This window comes from Styela clava, chromosome 3 (genome assembly GCF_964204865.1).
Source record: "Styela clava chromosome 3, kaStyClav1.hap1.2, whole genome shotgun sequence".
Lineage (NCBI taxonomy): Eukaryota > Metazoa > Chordata > Ascidiacea > Stolidobranchia > Styelidae > Styela > Styela clava.
Window position 1 is genome coordinate 8,981,928 of NC_135252.1, and position 23,099 is coordinate 9,005,026.

The 23,099-nt window shown below is 33.4% G+C and overlaps 1 protein-coding gene across 5 annotated transcripts in view; it reads right to left on the minus strand.

The window, feature by feature from the left end:
- LOC120341806 (diacylglycerol kinase beta-like) overlaps positions 1-21,876 on the minus strand; it is a 55,703-nt gene extending 33,827 nt beyond the window's left edge. The window contains exons 1-9 of one of the 5 annotated variants that reach the window (XM_078111181.1): positions 21,696-21,876; positions 18,925-19,001; positions 16,271-16,285; positions 15,062-15,182; positions 9,403-9,462; positions 7,442-7,549; positions 4,639-4,788; positions 1,738-1,926; positions 345-394 (exon numbers count right to left, since the gene is read on the minus strand). In XM_078111181.1, the coding sequence (XP_077967307.1) occupies positions 345-394; positions 1,738-1,926; positions 4,639-4,788; positions 7,442-7,549; positions 9,403-9,462; positions 15,062-15,182; positions 16,271-16,285; positions 18,925-19,001; positions 21,696-21,762 (837 nt within the window). In that variant the 5' untranslated portion in view covers positions 21,763-21,876. The remainder of the gene's footprint in view (positions 1-344; positions 395-1,737; positions 1,927-4,638; positions 4,789-7,441; positions 7,550-9,402; positions 9,463-15,061; positions 15,183-16,270; positions 16,286-18,924; positions 19,002-21,695) is intronic. The other 4 variants (XM_078111182.1, XM_078111183.1, XM_078111184.1 and 1 more) reach the window with 4 other exon arrangements.
- Positions 21,877-23,099: the final 1,223 nt, after the last annotated feature.

Below are 23,099 nucleotides of genomic sequence, written 5' to 3' on the forward strand. Positions count from 1 at the left end.
CTAGCTTTCAAATTACAATTACTTGAAATAATATTACGCTTTCGACAATGAATTATTTACTTCTTGAACGCTTTCAATCAGTAATTGATTTTGATTTTACGACGTTTCAATTCAATTCCTATAAATGGATGGGAGTAAATTCGATTATCGGAAGATAATAAAATTTTCTTCGTTTGTAAAGGTCGCCCTATTCAAAACAGATCGCGCTATAATTATACTGAGAGAATAGTGTAACGTAAATAGGTAGAACAATTTCGCTTGTAACAAGCTCGGTCAAATTATACTTACGGTGTATTTACGGTTGTAAAATAAACATGATAAATTAATGGAAAAAAAACACTCACGCCATTGTCAAGATTTCCGTTCTCGTCTGTGTCGTATAATTTGAAGACGACTGTAAAAGAAATTATAAGTTGAAAAATAAACGAACTTATTTTATCTATGTTTGTTTATATACGGCGCTTATATTTTTATCACCGGACAAAGATAGGTTCTAGTGGTCACTGATATGCAGGCAGCTACAATTCCCGGAATCGTCGGGTAAGATGATCGGCATGGGATTTCACCCGCAGTTGTGTTATCTGCGATGCCGACACAGTACAATGCTTGCAGATACAACATACTATGAAGCAAAAAGACTGCCAAGATTAAAATAAATTTTGTGTCCCTAAATTTTATATTATCAGGAAGTACAATATTCTAACTTTATGTCAAAGGTACGTCTCGTCAGAAGTGTTTGCTGTTTACATAATTCAAATCCATGTCAAAATAAATTCTCAATTGATTTTTAAAAATCTACTAATAATACAATTGAATAATCCAAAATTTTCACTGAATGAATAGGAATTTATGAAATATGAGCAGCTGCCGCAAGGTGCTATATAACAATGTCTACCTAAATGAGTTCAAAACAAGTGAAATAACAATCAGATCGCGTTAAAGTAGTGGATTTAACGCCCAAACAGTTCACAAAAGCCGGCTATTTTCAGACTGATATTTACCATCGAAACTAACAATTCAAAAAGGATTCCAGTCAGATCGCGTGAACTTGAAAGAGTTGAAAAACACAAAAATAAAATATCTATTTTTTTAGAAACTAGTAAACCTAGGTAACTATTGTATTCATATTGTTTTAAAGCTTTGCAATAAAATTTTGAAATGATAGAACGAGTGAGTCGAATGGAATATATGAACATATGGTCCAATTTGTCTTGAAAACACATTTGGAAAGTTTTTTTTAGTAGTCGTGTTTCACGATGCTTGGCAAGTGAATGGACAAATTTCTCAAGGTGGGTAATGACATTTGGTTGACATAACAACAAAATTCTTGTAAATAAGTGAAATCCCAAGTTTCCCAGTCCACCATTCTGCAGAGTTGATACGTTTATATGAATATCAAAACTTATTTAAAATTAGGATTTTATGAAATGAATGATAGGATGCATCGCCACAACAAATCGTTTCAGTTTCAGCATTTCCGAAGTTGCCTTACTTCGCTGAAAGATGATTATCCTTCTGAGTGAGTGTGGCCTTGCTTTGAGCTCGAATTTTATTAAGAAAAGGTTTTTCAGACTTTAAAATTATATTTAAAGTTGATATATTTCGATGATGAGTGGATTCCCATACACGGACCAAATAAGAATCACGTTCTAACATAGCATTGTATCAAAGGCCAAGCTCGGTTAATAAAGTTATTAAAAAATTTTGATCAAAAACATTCATGTTGCATCTACTTACATTGCAATTTATCTTCGGGCCGATTTCCTTCTAAAAGCGATAAATAACAAACAATGTCTTTCAAATGAACAACTTCAACTTCTGAAGGAATCTCATCTGGATTCTTCGATCTTGCTGTTGTATAGTTCATTGTTTTACTCAATGTTGAAACCTTTGCAGCGGTGGTGGGGGTCTGAGGGGTGACGGTCACTGAAGAGAAAATATTGTTCCTTTATTATTATTAGTAATTTATGTAATTTATGTAACATGAATTTGCCCCCAATTTAGATTGTATTCGATATTTACCACTATTCTGGGTTCGAATAAATATACTATTCTAAGCTAGGCAAACGACTGAGCATAAAAAACATGTTTTTGTTCACGCATATAAATATTTAGCAATAATAAATATAAAACCTATTATTTTGTGATTTGAACTTTTGAAGACTGTTACCAGTACATAACGATTCTAAAGTCGATAAAGAATATTTATCCAATCGAGTAAGTTATCCATCTTTCAACCAGAGATCATGGTTGATCAATTACACATAGGTGATAAATAATTCCACAAAAATAAACATACATTAAAGTTAAAACAACGAAACGTAGTTCGGAATCATGCAAATTTAATGATTTGAGCCAAATATAGTTCAGATTAGTAGAGATTACGCAATATGTAGAGCGTAGCAAAGTTTGAACAAATTAAACTGTGGTGCACTAATATATATAGTGATCAAGTATGACCAAAAGCATATTTTTATACGACGTATTTATAGGACTGTCTCTCCGAACAAGGCTTCTTTGTGGTTCCGATTTCAGCTTTTAAGCTATAAGTAAAACTAATGGTGTTCAAGTTTGGACCAAACACGAGACCCTCTATGCGTCATTCAATTATATGAAATAACCTTCAAATATCATTGATTAAAAGTAATTTGGAATCAATTTTGGTGTATAAAATGTTCAAGTCAAACAATGTTAACCTTTGAACCTATTCAAAACAAAATCCTGAATTTCAAACTGACAATTAAAGTTTAGGTTTTGCAAAATGCGTCTGACAAAGTGGCCAAATTATTATTACATCAGAGTATTCTTTGCGTTTCGTATATTTCATTAGACAAGTAGAACTATCTAAAGGCTATTTAAATTTAGGGTATGAAAAAAAGGGTTACGAGGATGTAAAACAAGATATGTAAATTTAGGAGATTTTTCTGTAACAGTATTACCAACAAAGCTGAGATAAACATCTTCATGTTCAAAATAGCTGGGAATTCTAGCAATTCTTTCCAACATGTCGCGGTGGTATACGAGTGTTGAAAACATCGGGCCAAACGAGAGTCTAATATTCCTAGGTAAAGTAATTTTACCACAAAAAGATTCAGCTCCAGCAACCTAAACAGACACGGAAAACCTAAGATACTAGTGGAAATAAATTACCGGTACTTGGCGATCTAAATGTAGGGCAGACATTTCAAACGTGAGGAAATTGACTCGCAAAAGCCCAGACTTTTGCCTCTGAGGAGAAAGTATATGGTATATACTTACTCTTTATTAAATTAAACGAGTATGTCGATTAGGAAGACGCGTGCAATTGACTCCCTAACGAGTTGCGTATTTCCTCCTTACGGCAAAGCGTTTATTAAAATAGGTCAATTGAGTTCGTGTAAACTGTAAACAGCAGTGTTCTAAGCAGGAGACCATTCAAATTGTAACCATATTTCGTACTCCTATTTAAATAGCATAATGCAAATGCAAGCGTCATCAAATACCCCTGATTCTGAAAAAAGTTTCGGAACAACATTGTAAAAAATCCATGTTATTTCACGCTTGGTCAACGTGAATTCAAATTTGAATTCCTCACGGCTGATAACCTTTTAAAAAGAGGCTTTAATTCCATCAAAGAGATCGCCATCTAAAGATTGTTGACTGACTGAGTAGATTTACGCCGCATCGTAAAGGTTAATTGACAAAGACAGAAATCCCGAGTGATATCGTTCGTCTACAGAAGCTAAATGATGTAGTCGGCTTTGCCATTAAAAACCAAACTTGACATAAATTGAAATATTATCGTCTGACGTATGTTAAGAGCTCTCGCCTCGGCGGTTCTGAGAACAGGAGCTTGGTAGTTACTTCAATTATAGCGTAAAGAGAGCCCGGGATATAACCCTAATCAAACACCATGCACTTTGTTCCTAACCCACTCATCGTAGTCATCGAAGCCCAATGAGACGCTTTCGTTCACGACAGAAAGAATAGCTTCGAACAGTGAGCGATTAGTCTTGATTAGTGGTGAATTACGCAGCGACAAAAGAAGCCATTACTGCTCTTTGAATTGGTAGAGGTTATGGTTGATTAGGTTACGACCAGCTAAACTTCGGTTACGTTCAGACTATTTCTGTTTTGGATTCTTTTACAATGACTACCAAATCCCAACGTGAAGTTTTGGTTTTGTAAATTCGAAAATTGAAAAAAGGAAGCTGCATGATTTACAGAACCTGGAATCGCAGTTCATTTTCCAAAATACAAAATAGCAATATATGAGACAAAAAAAGATCCCAGAAAAAATATGAAAAAAATGATAATATCCTGTTTTTTCCTCATTAATTAATGCGTTTCCTTTAGTTTCGGCTGAGCTAGACTTCTCCACCGACCTCTGTTTATGTTACTCACAATATTATCTACTAAAATAAACAGACAGCGATGAATTTAACCTGAGTAGTATACCTACAAAAGTAATGAGAGGCACTTCTTCCTTTATCACCACAGGATATACGGAGAAAAATGAATCAGAAGTAGGCAACAAAAACATTTTTTGTACAATCATTGACAATATGAATGACAATGAAAATGATTTCAAAGAAAATCATCAGCGCTGAGAGGATTTTTGACATTAGAAACCGAGGAAATATAATGCATGTATCTCACCGCTTGGGACTGCGAGTGTGTTGTTGGTCGAACTATTGGTTTTATCTGCTGGTGTTGCTCCTGTAGTCTCGTGAGTATGGTCGTTCATATTGAGTGTTATTTCGCCAGCCGTTGACACAGGGCGAGGAGGTTTTCCTTTGACATCGGCATCTGAAAGGCAAATCAAAAGGTTTGAAACATGCGCTATCGATATGACCATTGACATTGAAACAGGTTTTTGTAAAACCAAACTGCTGGACTTGGTGCACATTACTAATGACTAGTGATAACATTTTTGATTTCAACTTAAATTATAATTGACTTTTGGACTATGTAACTATAAGCGATAAATAGAATTGGCGTAACACAGGTCATCAGTTTCCACTTTTAACCGAGGTAAAAATTATACAAAACAACGAATCAAGATTCTATTTGTATTACTTTGAAACGCATGTTGATTTAACATAACTTTACTACACTGTGTATTAAATGAGAACAAAAGATGTTTCATGTATCAATATACAAAATAAATGGGATTAAAATGACAAGCCAAACGTTAAAATGAAATAGGATGAATTCCAAGATGGTATTGACCTTTTGATCAATGTTTTTATAACGAGATAACAATATTTGTAGTTAACATTATGGATTGATGGTTGACAAAAAGGATTAAATATTGAAAGGTCATGCTTCGAATCGAGATCAAGAATGGAGATTTAATGGAGAACGTTAGTTGATGACAGAATACTTTTAGGTAATTTGGATATATAAATAACAGTAGCAGGCATAAATAGAATGATTCAAGGAATTTAACGTGTTTTTAATAAAAACAGAATCACTATATAAATACCAACGAGATCCTGAATTAGAAACTCCAACGGAGTTTTTGGCCAAACTCAAAAATAGAACTTGTTTTTATGTAACTTTGAATGGTATAATTTATTTTAGTTGACGGATTCCATTAAATTGCTTGTCATAAAACTAGGTTATAAAATTGAAAAAGAATTTTAGACCGAATCGAATTCTGACATTTATGGTTAAAAGTTTTATAAGTCAGAAAATCTAATAGTTAATTTGTCATATTAAAAAAGTAGATGTAGCTTATTAACAAAACAACATATTGACATGTCCTGTGTGTCAAAAAGTAAGAAGAAAAATATGCGACATGAAATATATTTGCAAATCCTCTTAATGCGTGTAATAGTTTTATGTAGGAACAATACAAAGAATATTTTTGAATTGAAAAAGTAGTTTTATCTCTTGACGAAATTAACAAGTTATCATGTCATATTTTATTGAAATATTTGCGACATAAATTTGTCTATTGCGTATATTTGCTATTCGCAGAAGCAACACCAAACGCTACATATTCTACCGCTACGCTACTATACTTGCCCTGTCTAAATCGACTCAAGGAAAACTGAGCTATAAGATTAATGAAGTATCACTTCACGGTTGAGTCGTTTTTTACAATACTTTAATGCATGCTCAATAATTTAGTGGCACCAGAAACCACCATACATACATCAATGGGATTGTCCGGAGAGAGAATTTAGATTTTGAATTCCGTTCAAACATCATGACTTTTTCATTTTATTTATTGATGTGTTGAATCTCCAGTATTATATTACCTATTGGCAAGGTTAATGGAAATAAGAGAATGTCAATTCGTACATTTGCGTGCTGCAAACCGCAAACCACAAACAATGATGCAGAAGTACGGATGGTTTGTTTGTTACATAGGAAGAAATCTCGTTGAAATGTCAGCGTTGTGTCATGTTACCGCGGTTACGGGCTTGTTTACAGGCAAAAAGAAAAGCTACGTCGAGAAAAGCTTCATTTGTAAAGCCCACTTGAAGACGTAATGTCAATTTTTGGTTTGGGCGTCTACTGTATTTTTGCAAAACAAATCAAACGCACATCGCTTGCTCGTTGAAATATGACCCAACGTTGTAACGCACTTCTTGAGAGAGGTAAATACAAAGATAGAAAAGCAAAATTGAAAGAATATAGTTCTCAATGCATCATATCGATTTCCGAACCTATAAACCCGCCAATTCCCATATCACAATCACCGAATCAGTAATCGAAAAATAAATTATTGAGAAAACTTTGACCGTTTAAATCTGATGACAACTATATAAAAATGAATACAAACTACAAGCGAGAACGCCCACAATCTTACAAACTATTAGCGCAAAGCAGTAACTTGCATGAAAGACAAGAGAGCAATTCTCATTTATATGGATATGAAAGTCAAATGACTACTCCAATGTCAGAAAACAAATGAATTGAATGCTATATATGAAGCTATGTACAAATGTCATATGAAATTATTATGCCCACGATTTATATAAAAATACAAGCAAAATTTGAGATGAAATGTCGGGCCACGTAGAAATCGGGAAATTTTGAAAAATATGAAAGTGATATATTCTAGGGACGGAATAAAGCGATTTTCTTGTAACAAAAATAACAAAAACAACAACAAATCACCAAAAAGATCCATAAGTCCACAAAAAAGATAAATAGAAACAAAAGTAGTTCGCACATACAGGTCGAGCATCAAGGCATGCACATGCAATATAGTTCACCATTCATAAATAATACGCTATATAATGTCTCACAACAATTTTTCTCTATTGATAAATATAAGATAGAAAGTAGAGATACGGAATCACACGCATGCTGCCATAATATATCATGCGAAATAGTTCACCGGTCGCAACGGTTACGATATATAATATCACACAACAATGATTTTGAGTTGACGAAAAAGACATAAAAAGTGGTACGAAACCATGCGCATGCTACCATATTATACCAGTTTTTCTCTCTTCAGAAGATTGTCGAGATTCGCCGAACCATGTTCTTCGTTTCACCGCAACAGGAGTTCCGACCATATTGTTGACGATTTTACCAGTTTGTAAACCTGTCCCACGCACATGGAAATGTTTTCAAATTTGTTTGGTATATAATTTTACGTTACATTGAACGCAGTAAAGCAAATGGCATAGATAGGATAAAGAAACTATCCATAAAGATTATAATAATGTGAGGTCTTTAACTGCGATTTTCGCATTTACGTGACGTCATAAATCTATAATAATAATGGAATAATACTGATGGGAGGTATTTATCACCCGCTAATTCTAAAGTATAATCTTGGACGAGTTTTTAAGTTAAACATTGCCCTGGAGAATGATCCTGCAGTGCGCCGGTTCAATGTCTTGTAGGATTTTCGGAGGATAGCGTTATGAAATTCGGGTTGAAAGACGAGAAAATTACAATATAAGGAAAGGATTTGTGACTTAAGTAAAATTACATACAGTGTTTTATTTGAATCGATTTTATTAATTCGTAAAATTTATGGAATTTGGATCTTATGGATAATAGACAATTTATTCGAAAATGGCTCAGAATTATCATACAATAAATAACTTGACTCAAGTCAAACATGGTATGTGTATTGAGATGCTCGCCTGACCAAAGAAGCGTCATATCGTTTAGGTAAATACACCTTATATATTTCACGGAGAAACAAATTCGGTCATACATATCATTATGCCCAGATTATTGACGTGAGAAAAGGAGTGTGAATTATAATGTTAAATTCCTATCAAGTATGAAACCAAGACCAACCGCGTCTTTCTGTGGCATTTATCCACGGAGTAAGGAATGAGTCAGTGGACATAGGTTGAATATAAATATTTGGAACATTCTTTTACCACGTACATGATGTTTGTTTGCCCTCCTTGTAGTTATTTTACGATGAGATAATTTATTGCCTATCTAGTGTGAAGAGAAGATAGAGTATAATAATTGGAGTATGATGTGAGTATATTTGTATGAGAGCCTTAAACAAATCGATATGAAAAAAAACACGATTACTTATACAAGAAAGTATACGAATTTTTATAAGGTCCATTCATATCTAATTAAAAGTCTTTTCACTCAATTGCAATATTTTCTAAATCTTTTGCTCCAAATTTGTGTCTAGACAAATAAACTCATATTTATACATTGCTATAGTTGTAATATGACAGTGAAACTTATTACACCCGGAGTAAGATGCGATTTGTAGAATAGTCATTGGAAAATTATAATGGTTGGCGTGCATTATAGGAACAAAACAGTTCACCAAAAAAAAAAATCCTCAAAAGTTTACAGTCATGTTATCCTTCATAAAAAATTTCCGAATTATAATTAATTCCGTGTTCATAAAACGTTATACAATTAGGTGTATGTGGTTTTATATATAAATGCGTCAAGTATATTAGTAGCAATCTACGATTAATCTAAATTAGGAACCTACGTTGTCATATTTATTCATGCGACAATATGCTAACTAAATTCTACTAGAATGAAATGGATTAATACTACTCGATCTATATAGGGGTTATATAATATAGGCGATGTCAAGTTAAGAAAAATATGGAGCACGGCTCTATGAATACCTATATTAATTAGCACTCGTCATAAAATTCTATCATCACACAAATCAATTAAAAAGACAAGATCTTTATAAAACAGTGTTGTCAGATATTCATTTTAACATGAAACCACAATTACAAAATTTCTTTGAGTTTGAATGAAAAATTTAACCATGCTATTTCGACACACCATAATTTCGACACATTGTAATATGTCATTTTGAAAAATCAAGTAGGACAATATATACCAAAAATAATTAATCACTAATTAAAAGTAATTATAATGAACATGCTATAATCCAGCCAGTCAAATTTAATAAGAATGGCGGCATATGAAAATAAGGGTACAGACCTGTGACGGAGGCACATGCTAGTACAGTTGCCCCGGAGAGGGTCATGTCAATTTTTCCTTCTGTTTTGTTATATCACGTGTTCGTTCCAGTTGAGTAGGTAAAGATTCGAAACACGTGTATGATTTGGTCGATTGAGCATGCATCGGATCAGATCAGACAACCACCAGCACGGACAATAAAAGAAGATTAAAATGAAATTGTGAAACATGATTAAAGACAAAATACAAAAATACAAACTGAATAAATATATAAACATAAAGTTTGCTGCCTAAGTTTACCAAGCTGCAGGTACGAAGCCTAAAACCGGACCCCATCCTGAGCCTAAACACGAGACGGTTCTAATAGTGAGCCACTATCTTTCATTCTTCAAAAAGTGAAAAGGCAGAACATGCCCTTTAAGGAATCAGTATATTCAAATGTAGGCTAAGACTCATATTTATCTTAAAATCCACTATACACACTCAATGTAGGTTTTTTACGTTTTATTCGACGAAGAAATACATTTTACTGTGATCTAAGTTTAGGAATTCTCAAGTCAGATGTATTTATCTGCCGATAATTATTCTGAAATTTCTAATTCCGGACGCTTTTATACAAGTTTAAGATATCAGTCACTGTCAAAAATGTTATATTGGCTAAGTATTGGATAAGCATACAACGGAGAATGACTACAACGTACTGTCATGTAATGCATGCTTCCTGAATAAGTTGGAACGTTGGAAGGCCAATATCGATATCGATAACCGTTTATCCCTTTTGCATATATGTAGTATCAGATGGATTAGAAAGCATACCATATTTAGTTTTTTTTATTAAAAAATGCGCGGTTTCTATCGAAAGGCGACTGTCTCAATCACAAATATACTGGAAGGAGGAAATAGTTGTGCAAATTGTTTTTGTTTGTTTTTATTCCGATTTTTTTATGATATTTTTTAAATGAGGAACGCGAGATAATCACACTTATGTGGTTAATACCTAACAAAAAAAATAATGTAACGAAGATGGGGATGACAACTCCTAGCACATGGACGCAAACGCGTCTCCCCAAAAATTATTTTTATTTGAAATAAATTTGTCTAATTTAGATTCCATCGATTCTTTCTGATTAATCATCGACTTATTTGGGAAACTTGGAAATAAAAATCAATAACATCACGATTGAAATGTCACAGTTATATTTTGCCTTTTCCCGTGTGAATAACAGATTTTTATTTCAACAGGGATCACTGGCCAAAGCAAACGAGTGTAAAATGTCATATACACCCCCCTTAAACCAGGAGTAATTTTGACGCCAAATTCATCTCATTTTCTTTTGAGTGAAATTTGTTTATATCGTCATGACAGCTTGTTCAAATTGTTTGAATCGAGATTTTCACGGAAAAGATTCTGAAAACTAATGAATAAGTATGACTGTTAGGCTACATAAACATTTCCAATGTTTTTAATAGCGCAGGAGAAAACACCTTTCACATAAGTAATATACAGACGGATATCCGCCAAAATACATCGCGCCACAAAAATGTTTTTTTTCGAAGTAATTTGATTTATATAAAGGTTAGGGACTAGAAAACTACAAAATGGCAGCAGATTGCAATTTCGTCACCAAAATACAACATATCCCATGAGAAAACCAACCATACACTGCGTATTGACTTCATTGGACCGTAAGACATTCAAAAACGATTATTATATATATATATATCTAATATATCTTTATGACAACTTTGCATATTAGGAACCATTACATCATCTTTCTGCCCTGCCAAATCCTGCGTGATGAATTTGCCCGTATGTTTGCCAAGGATATCTTTAGATTGGGAAGGAATGATCCCATAGAAAAATTTATAGAAAAATGAGCACAATAAAAATGATTGGACATAACATACTGATAACCAGTATAATAAAAAAGTTCATCTTTTAAGGCTTTCAGGAAGCAACGTTATATAACTGAGATTTAGATTTGTTTACTAAATTAGTACATTTGCACACCGTTCGGATGGTATTATGATACGAAATTAGTTTACACGAAATTACTTAATAAGATATATATACTCGTGGAAATTATCAAGATTTCACGATTTATAATGGCATGTTATTACAAATTTACCAAATATACACAATCACTATGAACACTAAACTTGCCTTAGTATACCGTGTCTATTATTTTACTATATAATAGTTTGGATCGCTGCGACCACACTGAAAAGAATAAAGTCAACTGATGACCCTGCTTAAATACTATATATATTCCCAGTTTGCTATAAAACGGAATCACAATACTACTAATTAATGACTCATTTACAAGTGACAAGCCTTTCAACATTTTGACAGAATTTTGACATTTTGAGGGAGTTGTCATATGCTGTCACCTGTCATACACATTTCGGTCATCCGAGGTTACCCACTGCGTGTTCCGCTTACTACAGATTAAATACAGCATAATTGAATCGGCGAGTTTAAACAATCGTTATGTAATTATTCAAATGTGACGTCACAAATAGATGCTACTCGGCGAGGATATCGAACGATGGAATGAATATTTTATCATTTCCTGTCGTTTTAGAATAAATACAAACGCGTGTACCTTGGTATACAATGGCAAGTACAATAAACACTATACACACAACATTACAAGTGGTTTGTGGTCATCTACCGAAGTGATAATAGCTTCAAAAATTGAAATTATTAAATATGAGTACATGCGGGTAAATATTTTGTTAGACATTGGTTTTCAAGCTTTAAGGTGGAGGGACCCCAATGAAACATTCCAGTGCTCGAGGAGCACCTATGCAATCCTTTAATTGTCGTAATTTGATGATCTGTAAATGTATTATATAAAAGAGAATCTAATACTGGCAAAACAAGATGTTCTTCAGAGGGCGCTCCCGAAGTATTGGCGCACATACTATGTTCAGGTTGGGCGTCATCTTGATGCACATACTTCTGGAGGTTCCTTCAGAGTGTAGCAGTTTGGTGGCTAGGCTAGCCCATTCGGTATTAGGAAATATTTATACAATATACATATATTAATGAAGACTCTCGGATTTGAATGTAAACTTGCGAAACCCACGGAGTGTACCGTTGGACCCCTGGGGTGCCGTGCAACCCCGACTGAGAACTACTGGGTAAGAATATTGCAGGCAACGATTTAGGCGCGACTAAACAATTAGTATACTTTGAGAGAGTTACAAAAAATATTTTACATTTTGCACAATTTTGCCATTACATTTTTGGAAACTACAAGGTTGTAAATTTATTCACGAGAGACAAGGGGTGATGAAGAATGACAGTTAGTTCATTGATCGATTTGTCACAAAATTAATTTCACCTCAAGGTGTTATATACAGTAATCTCGAAAAAAATATATTGAAGAACTTCGGGGAAAATTGATTTTAAAAATAGAATTGATCAGATTTACATAACCCAATCAATAAAAAGTTAACGAAGTTTTATTTGACATGTTTCTAAAAACGAAACAACGGTAAGTATAACATGGATTCGACGATACTTGGCAAACTGTCGAAAGCACGTTTTGTGACAATATTCTGTGAACGGTCTTTTATATATTTGTTAACGTGACTCACGCAACTGTGATTTCTAAGTGCGAATCCAACGTTGCTAAAAAGCGAAGGGAAAAGTTATCAATGTTTTAAATCTACCATCTGTGTAACCTATCAATTACGAATGAATATTATTCACCGACTTTGACGCATTTTCTGTTTCGTGTTTTGGAGATAGTGCCAAGACGCACACCACAAAAATTGACGCGGCAGCGAAAAAAATTCGCAAAATTTACCATATTACATGCCAAGGAATGACCCAATCTAAAATATAACATATCTAAGAAAAATTGCAAATATTTCAAAAATGTCCCAGAAAGTACTATCTTGTCTGTGAAATAATTGCTTTTGTGGGCTGTAAAATAAAGAATAAAATTGACATTTATCGAAAAAAAAAAATATAGAGCATATTTTTAAAGCTACTCTTGACTATTTTTTCATCGATTGTTGTAATTTGTATGTAGCAAACAAAAATGACTAACAGTTATAAATCCTAAATACCCAGTGAAGGTATCAATACAATGCAAATAATCCATTCAAGCAGATTACTAGAATAAGCTAATGAAATCCAATTCCAAATTTTTACATTTTTAAGAGTGAGTACAAAAGCCATCAGGATATCCAAGACGATCAATTTTAACAGTCAAATAAGCGCATAGCACTCCGTTTTACCGCTGACATGCCTAAATAATTCAATACCGTTTGATTGTATCGACGATATGAAACAAGACCAAAATAGCTCACCTACAATGGTTATATCGATTTTTGCGTCATTTATGGCCTAGGCAGGTATTCTTATGTAACATGGCGCCTTCAATAGCAGCCGTTTACCTGTTTATTCATACTGGTTAAGAGTGTTGCCGTTAAAAACCAAATGCGATTTAGGATTTCGGTTGTTAAGATTTATAGTTGTTTATTATTACATACATTGTGGTAACTGGAACGCCATATATATTTGCATATACGGCAAAACAAAGATGGATTCCTGACTAATTCATTCAGCAACCGCCGAGCCTAAGGCATTGATGAAAATAACCATTGAGGCGGGGCCCATGGAAACACAATTCCAATTGGATCAGGTTTAAGATATTCTCTGAATTACTCTTGAACGTAAAAGCAAATTTCAAATAATGGCGTTAATAGACTTCGCTACCCGCCAATGTAATAAACAACAATAAATTTTCCCCATTCATGATAAAGCTTTGCGTAGTAATATAAATATGTACCGGTAGGTCAAAATAAAAAAAAACTCAAATCTGCTGGGTAGATATTTTAATATGACAGTTATTCAAAAGAATAAAAGATTATTCCAGTTCTGCTTATCTGACGACTCGATTGATCATTCAGGCCTATTGACATTTCAAGTTTACATACATTTTGAAATAGTATGAAACTGCTTTATCAATTCCGAAGCTGTACTTATAATACGTGATATGTACGCATTGCCGTCCAAAAAAGTGAGAAATGCGTATATGTTATCTCAAATCCGCAATAATTAAACCGCTAAGATTGTATAAAACCGTTTTGAATTACTTAGTCAGCTATCAGGTATCGTATACCTATAGAGCACTATTAGACATTCGGAACCAGAAATATTGGCATGAATTATTGTAGAGGCCCGCGCTATTAAAAAAACTCAAAACTAATGCATAGCGTAAAATAAACGCAAGACATATCTGAGAAAATATTTCCAATCGCGAAAAACTAATTCCTTGCATATGCACGAGATGATGTTGGTTTGATACATGGAACGATAAACGTTTTTATATGATTTTTAGTCAATATCTGGATTATAGTAACTCATATTACAATTTTGAAACAAATACGTTTATTTTGGCAATGCTGCATGTTGTTGCTGACCAATTCTGCTTAATTGCTTATATATTAGCATTTCTGTTGTTAACAATGAACAAAATCCAATGTTGAGCATAGGATGTATCATCGTGGATCAGCAAAATCACGTTATTGACATGTTAAATTGTGATTGTATATTAATAATAATAATCCATATACCAACAGAACGAATGAACACAATATAATTGTCTATCATCGATCACAAATTACAATGCTGTATGAAGATATTAAACAGACATCCCACCTATTTCCTCCTTCGTGTCAGCCTTTTGAAACGACCGGAACATGTGGGTACAGAACAGATCTGGTAAATCCGCTTCCAAATACGTCTCCATGAAAAGCTTGAAACCGGCATAATCAATTGGCTAAAATTGCAAATACCTGATTAGCATTCACATTAGCTTTGTAAATCTACTGTGATCCTTGTAGTTGATTAAGTAATGTGTGACTCAAGTAACGTTAGTTGAACTTTGCCATACAGAGATGAAACTTTAATAGCAGGTTCCCGGGGATGGTCAAAACGTAATAATTTGGTATTTCGAATACATTCTGAAATATTCTTTCGAATGAAATATCGAATATATTCTGAAATGGAGGGTCTGTTCCACAAGATAAATTCTAAATTCGTAGAAATCAAATTTAGTCATGCAAAATAATTGAGATGATCATCGTTTTAATTAGTATTCATTATTTCATTTTGTCAGAAGTTATTAATTTTTTGTCTATCATAGAATAATAAATCCTCAATAAAAGGACATTTTCGGATGGAATTATTCTAAACTATTCCTAATAATATAACTATATCGAATATAACCAATTCCGAATGTATTCGAATATTAGATTCGTTTTGGACATCCCTCGCCAGAAAATATACTCTTAATAAGTGTTAACATAAGGAAGATATATTATAATACAATACAAACGCATGCTATTTCACTTGTAGTGAAATATTCATCTATTTGGTTCATGACATACGCTCAGATCTTCAAATGTTTTTATTTCAAAGCATTCGATCCATAATCTGATCTGATTTTGTGAATGCTATTACCCAGAATGAGCCAAATATATTGATAGTTCAGATGTGTCGATTCAACATGGCCGACAGAAAAACAATGTTTAATATACGACACACTGAAAAGGTTTGAGTGAAGGTTGCGTCTTTAGCCGACTTACACACTTCACTCAAACAAAACACGTACTACATGTACTCTTAAAAATCACCATTCGCCATACTTGCATTTTTGTATCAATTCGATATTCAGTGGTGTATATTGCGAATTTATGGCCAAATACTGACAATATATGCCACTCATACATACTTGGTATACATACTTCTGGAGCGCCACAATACGCACCTTGTAGCAGGACAATAATTATCGAAAATTAGCGACAAATTCACTAATTTTTTTTAACAGTGTACGAACGTAAAGATACATTTACATGCATAGCTTACTATCGACTCATCATCCTGTATTCCGTTTGGAAGCATAATCAAAGTAAAGACAAAGAAACATTTTGAATTATTCAATAACGTTGAAATATAATTGAAAATATAATTATAGCACAATAAAGCTGAAAGTGGGAATTGAAAAAATTGATTTACGTTCAAATAGAAAGTAGACATTTTCTTGTCAACGTGAAGAAAATGCAATAAATATATAAATATAAAGTTAAAATTTTGTTAAAATCATAGAAATATAACTAATTTTTTTTAAGCAAAATTAGCCGGAGTTAACGATATAGTTGGCTAAGCAGAGACTAATAACAAATAGTAAATTTACTTCCAACATAGTAAATCTAAAAGCATTTAATGCAGCACCACGAATCTAAGTGGTTACGATAGATCTTTTAATAATAATTATAGCAAAGGGTGTATTCAGGAGAGCATTCTCGAAAATAAATTAGCTTTTTAGGGTAATTTTACTTTATGAAAGTGAGGTACTCTTGGATTTAGGCAATTCAACCCATGCCAACTAAAACTTAGACGCTGGCCTGGGTTGGGTTTGAGCTGTCACAAGTAAAATACGTGGACCTTTTAATCGACCCATATTAAGGGCATCCATTCAATATTTTATTTGTGATGTTCATAATGAAACAAGTATTTTAAATTTAGAATTATGTGTACTCGGTAACCATAATGAACCAACGCGAGATGCTATAAGAGGTTAACACAATTTATTTTAAATATTTCATAATTTATTTCTCATTTTATTCTGAAGCAAAGAAATCGACTGCCAAAAAAATCTAATTTTGATCTCAAATCAAAATAGAATTCCATTCTGACGTAGTTTCAAAGGAAAATGAAGGGGGGCATGACCTGATCTCAAATCAATAGTTCAATAGATTTTTCCGGTCTTGAGTTTGCAACACCAACGCTGCACTGCAGTGATGTAAAGGTTCGCGTAAACACTTGGTCTTATTTTCCCGCACGTCACCAAACTTATGATTTATCCATGATAATTATTGACGTCATCCATTGGACGAAAATGAAATCATGCTTAGTAATTTGGTTACGTAATAGACAATTTTGGAATCTAATTAACGATTTTTAGTGAAATGATTAAATTTATCGAATATACACCAAATCAATGACAAGTGGCCAGTGAAATAAAAATTGTATATAAATTATCAAATAATTTGCGAATTGAATCCATTGTTGGTGTGTTAACTTGTTGCAGAAAGTGTTGAAAAACTTGTCGTACAGACCCTCCAGAAATCGACATTTTGATATCCCATAATAGTTTATTTAAATATTGAAAATACGATGATTATTAGGCCTACCCCATTAAGCCATTGCTTGTGGTTGTTTAATACTTCGTTTATTCAGGTGCTTGGAATTTTCTTCAAAAACAACATATTCGTATTTGTTGGATAAATAAATACCGATTACCTTTTGGAAGTTCCATACTACACCAAATCGACTATATGATTACTGTATCGCAGAAACTCACATCAGAGGTCGTGATGAATATTTTAAATATTTCTATACGCCAATGAACCGTCATTTACGCGTACAGATAGGATCAAAGTAAACCTTTGTAAGAAGCCTTCTATCGCTGGAATTGTAGCTTGTATTGTAAGCGTTTTTGTTATAGGGCACACCAACGGAGGCTCCTGCTGTTTTCAGTGCTGTCATGCTTTTTATTGTTACTATTAACACATTATTACTCCAGATAAGGGTATATTAGTGCCAAGTGTGTTCTATTCATAATCTATCCTCGATTTATAAAATTTGTATTGGGAGATAAATAGGATTGAATGGTAAAGACCACGTATCGATCATGTTTGGTAGGTAGTAAAATAACAAACTTGATGCTCTGATATAACCCCATAAATATCACATACCCGAGAAAAGCTAATTTGTGGCATCTCCGTGCTTGAACGACTATAATTAATGAGAATGCGCTCTGACCCAATTCAATAATTTTGAAGGCCTATTCAAAGCACATTTAGTCATCACACGAAGATTCCATATGGCTTCGTCATAAAAATAATACTCATATAGATAATATGATTTGATCCATAATTAAGCGTTTAATATTCATTGTATTTTTATATTAAGTTCCATGGTAATTCTCGGCCAAAGAAATGCCAGTAATACTTCATTATCTAGTGACAATATGTTATGACATGTTTGAAACAATTTAAAAATATTACATAATCAACGGACAGCAATATGCTGGGTAACATGCGCAGCGAACAAATAAGAATTGAACTAAACAATAACCGGTGTAAAATCCTCTTCATATCGACAATGTTTAGGGAACAGCTGCTAATAGCATGGTACTTATAACCAAATAGCATCATTTTTTGTTTTAAGATAAGTTAGATTTATAACCGTCGGTAAACAGTTAGATTAAAAATATCCAATAGGATTCGGGGAAAAATCGATGGCTCGTAAAAATGAGTTTTCTCAGAAAATAACTCCCAACGCGTATTCCGAAGTGGATCGATCATCTTGATTGATATGAATAAAATAAAAAATTCCCTTTCTGTTACAATAAAAGCACACGAATAGAAAACTAACAAGGAAATTAAAAAATCTTTTGCTATCAAAAGGGCTTGAGTGTTTGCAAAAAAAACATAAAAAAGGTAACATTTACTAACCTCGTCTTTCTTATACTTCGATAAAACGCCTCCGTTATGAAATTCCTCTAGTACATCGGTGAGTTTTTTCGACGAATCTAAAGAATGATATACAGAAAAAAAAAAAACTATAACATCGTTCTTTATAAGTTTAACCATACATACAAGAGTAACTAAACCGAAGTAACAAAAAAGTAGTAATACATAATCACCAAAGTACGGTTTGAATACTTGCCATCGCTTTTGTCTCATAGAAAACCAATAGTGTCAGAAAATATTACAGCAATTGTTTAAATGCAATTGCTGATTTGAAATCAATGAAACCAAAGAACACTTTTACGAAGTATTAATAGAATTACATATACAAATGTTATATATTACAATTTACAACACATTCCAAGTAAAAATATTCAACAAAATTATATTACCAATAAAAAATTACTAACACAAGGTAAAAATATCCAGTGCAATTGCTATCAAGCCTCGATAAAATCACAAATATTCTCAGCCGCCTTTGTAAGTAAATTCCAAATAAAAATAGATAGCCTATTGGAGATACAGATGTATGGCGGCAAAAGCTAAATCTACGCACAAACGGTGACCCGTAAATCATGTCATGCTTTGATAGGTTTGCCATTCATAACACCTGGAAGCAAAATAATCTATAAGTATTGGTACCAACCAATACCTGTTAACGTTCGGACATATGTTTCACATATATGTAGAATCTAAATTCGAATTTTGATAAATTCTGGTTCACAGTGTTCAAAACAGTTTCTTGAAATACCAGAGCGGGAAAAATCGATATTTTACAGAGCGAAAGTTGACGAAATTTGAATTGGGGTAATTCATTTCAATCGTTATGAATCGGTTACTTGCCACTTGAAATCTAGTAGTTACAACAACTTTTGCGTTGGCTATCGTCTTGTTATGTAGGATGACAAAACTTGCTTTGAGAAAGCGTCTTGAAATGATGGGATTACTAAAATATCTCTATAAAATCGAGTTCAAAAGTCTTGCTGTACATGGAAAGGTTTATATATCTGATACTCCAAATCTGATTATAGCAGGTGACATCCTTATACGAATATATTACAAATTACAACTCTAAAATGAAATGTGATTGCACGGATATAATTGCTTAAAGATATTTTACAATAGTAAGATAATTTATGAGATGTGAATTCAGTAAATAATGAAATTGAAATAAAATATTAGCGTTATGAATTGTGAATTTTGTGCGAATAACTATTCTACCTGGTAGGATGGGATATAAAGATATGAATTTAAAACAATTGGAATAAAATGCACATTTAGTATATGCGAATATGCTGGATATACCGATCGATATTTGATGAGGTTTGGTGTGCTAAAATTTCACATATTGCCAGTATAAGATCGACAATCCTATAGGAATTAACGCTTCATTTAAATGTATCAAATACCCCGTATGCAATGTGATAAAAATGATCAAATAAAAAGTAGTGAAAAAACAGCACATACGTCGATACAACGCTCTGTTAGATATTCATTATTCCCCAAAACCACACGGATAGATTTACGAATTTCAAGAATTATTTCACGGCTGAAGTAGCGCGACTTTTTTGCGATTATTTATCCCTTACTTTTGACGTCAAGAAAGGTCAAAAGCTTTTGAAGTATGCTCGTCTGCTATCGTCATCCGCACTTGGGAGCGTTCCAAAAAAACCAACCAACCAGAGGATTAAAATAATCAAAAACCCAATTTTGAATGTTACATTCGGAACCGCCACCATTTACCGTGTTTGGCGAATGAAAGTATTTGAAGACAAAAAATAAAGATTCAAACAAAAAAATATTTTAAAATTCAATAAATGTACTCAAGACGAAATTGATGTATAACCTCTGTGAACGCGCAATTAGAATTTTTTGTTTTGAGTGAACGAAGATATTTGTTAGGGCGAAGAGCCCCCACTATAAATTGACGTGAATAATAAGTAAACTTTGAAATTAGCCCGAAGCAATTCTGGAAATTTACTTTATTCCATAATATTTATATGGAAGTCTAGACTCTGTTTCAAACTTAAAAATTCAAATTTTCGATATGAAAATTATTTTAAAAATACAAACATATTATCACTGGTATTGGCAACCTATGATGGCGTTGAAGTTTGAGTTCAGAGCTTTTTAAGGTAGGCCGTAAGGTAAGGTCGTAATAGGAAGTTATTATATAATTTTGTGCATTATGAATTATTGCCTTCTAGTAAATTTGTTATAAATCAACATTTGTTTAAAAACTATCTGATAGAAGCTCGAAGGCTGTGATCTGTGCAAATAATAAATTTTAGCCCACGGTATTTTACTCACGACTGAATTTTAATCCTCGGCGCCAATCTAATCTTACATGATATATATGTTGTTTTGATAGATTTAGAATGAGCAAATGGTATTTAGTGTAACATCAAAGATAGGCTTTCTGGAATCCCAAAAGTCAATACATGGGCTTATGTTGCTTAAGCTATTTTTATTATTTGACTATTTGCTTGTGGAAGCCCATAAATATCGTATTGAAAATTTATATATTTCCGTTCATATACTGATTAATATATACTAAGTTATGGATGTATATACTTCACACGTGCTCGTCCTTACCTACCATAAAAGATCGCTCTCTACGAAACACGATGCGAAGAACAATCTCACAAAAATAAAAATTACGTGACTAAGATCCGATTTTTCGTTTAAACTGTGCATTTGATGCACAAATCAAAACTTGGTTAACTTATGATTGAAGAGGTAAGCAATATACTTACATTCCGCATACTTTTGCAACGTCTCAAACTCTGCAGGAGTAAGTGTTACAAATTGTTCGTCTGTCATCTTGTTAGAAGATACTCAGGTAAATTATCCGTCTTATTAAATCTCGGCTTTCAACAAAATTGTTTTGCCCTATACCATGTCGAAATATTAAAATGATACAATATCTTCTAGAAAAAAAGAAATGGTAATAACTTTTACCAGTTCGGATCGATTCAAATTAGAACAAATGTCATATGTCCCGTTTGCTGCGGCTTGACATATTCATCGGTCCATATCTGGGACATACTTGTAAATATCGAACGTGAGAAGAAGTCGTGTAAACTATACCTTTCCTGGCCACAAAATCACATGAATCATTCATAGTATGTATAGATTAATATAGATTACTTTGGCGTTTATAGCTATTTTGCGTCATCGACATAGTTTATTTCCAAGCTATTTATCTGTAAACCCTACGAATTGAAGGTACATAAATAGTATTCCCTTATATTTAGATGATGAATTATCTTTCTACAAACTACTGCATCCGCCCAACGCCTTGTGGAAAATAAACGTTCATCAAAATTCAAATAAACTACAAAATAATTTTGACCTGAATGCGGCAAGAATCCATTCCCTTACGCCGACCTCATAAACTTCTTACATTTCAAAGTTACTGATACATAAGGCTATTCACAACCACGCATATCAATTGTATTGCGTCTACATTCCCCTTATAGTACAGTAGATTACCGGAATTTCCTAATTTTGCTTACTATACACATTGTTTACAAGTACTGCCAAGGAGTAAACTGTATACCTATAGCCTCATGGTTATATTCAGAGCTGAACATTTCACGGGGAACCACCCATGTGGAATGAAGCAGCAAGTGCTGAACATATTATTTTGATAAATATGTGGACCTACACGATGGTACTATTAACACCAGTAATCGTTATCCCACCACCATACGCCGATTGTGGCTCGCGCAATGAAAGGCAATCAACTCTACAATACTTTCCCGTTTCAATTAAGGATAAGTTTCTTTGTCCTAACAAAATATCGCGTATTGATTTTTCTCTCGCACTGCCTTTCCCAACGATATTGATCATCGCCGCGCTACGTTTAAGTGCAAATCCATTCTGCGTCGTAGCAAGGCACGCTGCCCAAAGCGTGAATGCGCCTAGCGTATGTCGTAGACGTTTTTGAGCTGTACAGCGTACCACCACTCTTTTTCCTGTACGTCACCACACGGCTGACTTATCACGCAATACGTCTAACAATAGTAAAGCGTCGTGACGTTTGGCAGCCAGTAATGCTAATTTAAGCTTCTTGACAGTGCTAGAGCGTATTCCTTGATTCAAATGCATATTCTAACAAATACCAGCACGCAGTTCAGAGTCGGCTATTTTGAATG